This window comes from Benincasa hispida, chromosome 1 (assembly GCF_009727055.1).
Source record: "Benincasa hispida cultivar B227 chromosome 1, ASM972705v1, whole genome shotgun sequence".
NCBI classification, from domain to species: Eukaryota; Viridiplantae; Streptophyta; class Magnoliopsida; order Cucurbitales; family Cucurbitaceae; genus Benincasa; species Benincasa hispida.
The window spans coordinates 76,100,741-76,105,807 of record NC_052349.1 but is presented as its reverse complement, the minus strand read 5'-3'; the positions used below and the strand labels follow the sequence as shown (position 1 = coordinate 76,105,807).

Sequence of the window (5,067 nt, the reverse complement as noted above, 5' to 3'; positions counted from 1 at the left end):
TTTTTTTTGTTTCTAAGTTTTTTGATCACTAGATTTCAAAATGTTATAGTTTTATTTCTTGATTTAGTATCTAGGTTTCAAAATATCATAATTTTACCATAAGTTTATTTTAATTTAGTCTTTGAATTTTAAGATTTACACTTGTTTGACTTTTCACTTAATACTCACTTTTGGTATAGTTTAAAAGAATTATGATAAAGAATTATAATTATCAATTAATTTTTTGCCACTATAAAATTTAAAAATAAAAAAAATGAAGTGTAAATCATGGCCAAAATGTAAACCTAAAGATAAAAAAGAAGAAGAAGAAGAAGAAGAAGGAACTTATGTTTTTTTTCTCCAAAAAGAAAAAAAAAAAATTAATTGAGAAATGATATAGAGTGGTTTGTTTCTTCTTCCTCCTTCATTCTTCATCCATTTCTGACACATTTTTCTGTACAAAGTCTCTCATGAACTTTTTCCATCTCTCCCTCAATTCTTCTTTGTCCCTTTTCCCCCAAAAGCTTCTCTCCTTTTGATTCTCTTTTCCCCCATCATGCTTCGCAGCTTAATCCCTCATTCCCCCATCAATTCCACCTCCAATTCCCCTTCCTCCATGAAGTCCAAGCGCTCCGACACCGACCCCGCCCCCGCCGACTCCTCCCCCGACCACCAACCTTCCTCCAAGAGGCTCAATTCCCGCCCCAACAACTTCCCCACCGCCGGTAAGTCTCCCCTCCATCTCCCAGAATTCGACGACGACGACGAAGACCCTCCCCTCGTCGACGGTAGCGAGTCCACTGGTCTGCGATTGCTAGGGCTTCTCCTTCAATGCGCCGAGTGCGTCGCCATCGATAATCTCCAGGAAGCCAATGATCTCTTGCCGGAGATCTCCGAGCTCTCCTCCCCGTTCGGTACCTCGCCCGAGCGCGTCGGCGCGTACTTCGCCCACGCGCTTCAGGCCAGAGTCATCAGCTCTTGTCTAGGTACCTACTCGCCGTTAACCATTAGAACGCTGAATCAAACTCAATCGCAGAGGATTTTCAACGCCCTCCAATCGTACAATTCCATCAGTCCGTTGATTAAGTTCTCCCACTTCACCGCGAATCAAGCCATCTTCCAAGCCTTAGACGGTGAAGATCGAGTCCACGTTATCGACCTCGACGTAATGCAAGGTCTCCAATGGCCTGGATTGTTCCACATCCTGGCTTCCCGGCCGAAGAAAATCCAATCCCTACGAATCTCCGGCTTCGGATCGTCTTCCGATTTACTTCAATCAACCGGACGGAGACTCGCCGATTTCGCAACATCCCTAAATCTGCCGTTCGAATTCCATCCAGTGGAAGGGAAAATCGGAAGCCTAACAAACCCTAATCAACTGGAATTGAGATCCGGCGAAGCAGTAGTAGTTCATTGGATGCATCATTGCTTGTACGACGTAACGGGAAGCGATATAGGTACGCTTAGATTACTTTCAAGTCTAAAACCAAAATTAATAACGATTGTGGAACAAGATCTGAGCCATGGGGGTAGTTTCTTGGGAAGATTTGTAGAGGCTTTGCATTATTACAGCGCGTTATTCGACGCGCTTGGTGATAGTTTGGCGATGGATAGCGTGGAAAGACATGTGGTAGAGCAGCAATTGTTTGGGTGTGAGATTAGGAACATTATCGCGGTTGGTGGACCCAAAAGAACCGGTGAAGTGAAAGTGGAAAGGTGGGGCGATGAACTGAAACGGGTCGGGTTCAAAGCGGTTTCTCTTGGGGGAAACCCGGCCGCTCAGGCGAGTCTGCTTCTGGGAATGTTCCCGTGGAAAGGGTATACTCTGGTTGAAGAAAATGGGTGCCTTAAACTTGGATGGAAGGACCTATCTCTTCTCACAGCTTCGGCATGGCAGCCCTCTGATTGAAAGGGGAAGCCCTTCTTCTTCTTCTTTTTCTTTCCTTCTTTTTCTTTCTTTTCTTGCACAGCCAAAAACACAGAACACAACAGAACACAACAGAGGAGAACAGCTTTCCAGTTTGAAGAATGGGGACAACATACTTTGTCTTTCCTTTCTGTAATTGTTCCTTTTTTATTGTTTTCTTCCATTGCTAAATGCTAGCAGAGCAGCTCATCAAACCAACTTCCTCACACATTCTTCTCTGCTACTGCCCCCTTCTTCATTTCTTTATGTATAATAAATATATGTATGTATTTCTTTTTGAAGAATCATAGTCATCAATAATATCATTTCTTTTTTTCCTTTCCTTTTCTTTTCCAAGGAGGCTGGTTTTTCTATTTGAATTACGCAAGACTATTATGCTCTTTTAGAGGCCTCTTCTCTCCTACTCTTCTTACTTCTTACCTACTATTTTGTATTTTCTTCTCAGTTTTTTTTCTTAGCTTTGGAAGACATGTCGATCATAATTTTTTTTTTTTTTTTTTTTTAAGAAATAATACTTATTTCATTTTTAAATTTTGAGATTTGAGTTTTGTTCCAATTTGATCATGTGTTTTAAGTTTTTACATTTTTAACTTCAATTTTTTATTAAATACACACTTTCAATCATTGACTTCAATTTCTATTAATTTATTAAAAATAATTATGAAGTGAAATTTTAAAGTTGATTTTTAAAAGTGATAAAAATAGTAAAAATTAATTAATTATAATTCTTTTAACAATTTTTAATTTATTAACATAAATTAACTCTAAAGATGAAAAGTAATTATTTAGTGAAAAATTAAACTTAAAAGTGTAAATTTTAAAATAAAGAGGCTAAATTAAAGGAAAACTCAAATGTCAAAGTTAAAATTGTAGCATTTTGAAACCTAGGGATTAAATAGAAACTATATCTAAATCGTATGGACAAAATAATAATAATTTTTCCTTTTCATATTATCTCTATTCATTCATTGTTGGACAAATTGCAAAAAATCACCTTTAAAATATTGATGATAGTTACAATTATATCCTCAAACTTTCACTTGCAAAAGTTTAACCCTCAAATTTATACAAATGTTAAATTTAGACTTTTAAATTTATATAATTGTAGAAATGGTAACGATAGTATAAGTTTGAAGGTTCTATTTTTATCATTTGGGGGTCAATTGCTATATCTGTTATAAATTCGAGGGTTCAATTTCAACACTTGTATAACTTTGAGAGCTCAATTTTTAAAATTGAAAATTTGAGAGTGTAATTGCAAGTACCACCCTACTTATATCATTAATAATATATAGGATTTATAGATTATATATCATTAATAATATATAGGATCTATAGATTATATATCATTTAATAATGTGTAAAAATATTGAATATAAAAGAATATGCTGTACACAGTGTTTGGGATTGGGCAGCACCTTGAAAAGTTATTTCATTTAAATTGCTTATACTGATATCATTGGTTTGTTTTTGGAACTTTCTTTTTGAAGGGAGAGAGGGTTCATTTAAAATTTTTATTCATGTTTGAATAATATTATATATATTGCTTAAGCTGAGTATTTAATTCAAGTGGCTAAAATCCCTAGAAATAACTTTCTTTAATACACTTTCTGAAAATACAACACAACACAATCCAATTCTCCTTTGTCTTTTTTTGTGCTTTCTCCAAGAACACTTTCTCTAAGATAGGATTTTTTTTTTTAATTATTTTATTTTATTTTTATACCAGATCTATTCTTGATAACTTATGTGTACATTTATACTCCACAACATCTTAATTTTTTTTTCCCAAAATAATAGATCAAGCAATATAACATTAATTGTTGTAATATTATTCTCTTTCATATAGTTCTTTTTTTTCATATTAAAAATATATCATTTGAGGCCAGTTTTTTTTTAGGAAATAAAATTAAACAAACTTAAAAACTAATAAGGTGTGTCTTCAAATATAGGAAGTTAATTTATTTACAAATATAGTAAAGTATCACCATGAAAGACATTAATGATAGTATATCTATTCGTGTCAGAATATTTCTAGTAATTTTGTCATTTAAAACAATTACACTATTAATAAGAGAGTGCAAATACATGGAGATTTTAGTTTTCAGTATTACTTGTAATTTGTCAAATAAAACAAACATTAAATAGAAAAATAAATGGCTTTCCCTCCCATTGAATTTTAGAACATATGATTTTCTCTTTCATTAGAAAAAAAATAATGATTTTCATGCATGTTGATATGAAGTGGAGAATCAATATACACAAAAACAAAAAAGGACAATATTCTTTTGATGTTTGGGCTGTTATTATTGTAATTGTTATGCTTTTGGTTAACATGAACAGCAGCTGCTTTGACTGAAAGAACCAATGAGTGAGCATACAAACCACCAACAAAAAGAGAAAAAAAAAGAGAAAAAAAAAAAAACAAGTCAAAATTTGTAATGTACAAAAATGATATGATATATGGATTTGATCAAAACATATCATAGAAAGTAATTGGTTATCCTCTTCCAATTATTAGATTCAACCCAAACTTAAATAAGCTCAAATTTTCATTTAAAGACATATCTCCAAAAGATAAGAATTAATTATCACCTCAAAAATCAATGACTTAATAATTAATATGTCACTATTGTTCAACTCGACAAGAGAAAAAAAAAAAAGAAGATGTTTTAGATATTTCTTAAGTTTTAACAAATTCTATTTTTGAATTAATCTATAGATTAAAAAAAATCTACTTGACGCAAAATTAAAAGTTAAGATTTTTATTAGACATAAACTTCAGATTTAAATCTATCAGAGTAACTAATTTTTTAAAATTTCGTATTTTTCAAGGGCTTATTAATTGTACATGAAATATAATGTTCAATGACCTATTAAATATAAAATTAAGAGTCACAAGACATATTAACATATTTGAAACTTGAATGACTAAGACCCCGTTTGATAACTATTTTATTTTTTATTTTTATTCTTTAAAATTAAGTCTATGGACTCTACTTCCACATCCAAATTTCTTTATTTGTAATCTACTTTTTGCTAAACGGTTTAAAAAATCAAGCAAAAATTTGAGAACTAAAAAAAAATAGTTTTCAAAAAGTTTTTTTTGTTTTTGGAATAATTTGACTAAAAATTCAACTATTATACTTAGAAAACGTGGA

At 32.2% G+C, this 5,067-nt stretch overlaps 1 protein-coding gene across 1 annotated transcript; it reads left to right on the top strand.

Annotated features, from left to right (window-relative positions):
- The first annotated feature begins 268 nt into the window (after nucleotides 1-268).
- LOC120092974 (scarecrow-like protein 23) lies at nucleotides 269-2,233 on the top strand. Its single transcript, XM_039051250.1, has one exon. The coding sequence runs from the start codon at nucleotides 536-538 to the stop codon at nucleotides 1,886-1,888; it is 1,353 nt and encodes a 450-aa protein (XP_038907178.1). The 5' UTR covers nucleotides 269-535; the 3' UTR covers nucleotides 1,889-2,233.
- Nucleotides 2,234-5,067: the final 2,834 nt, after the last annotated feature.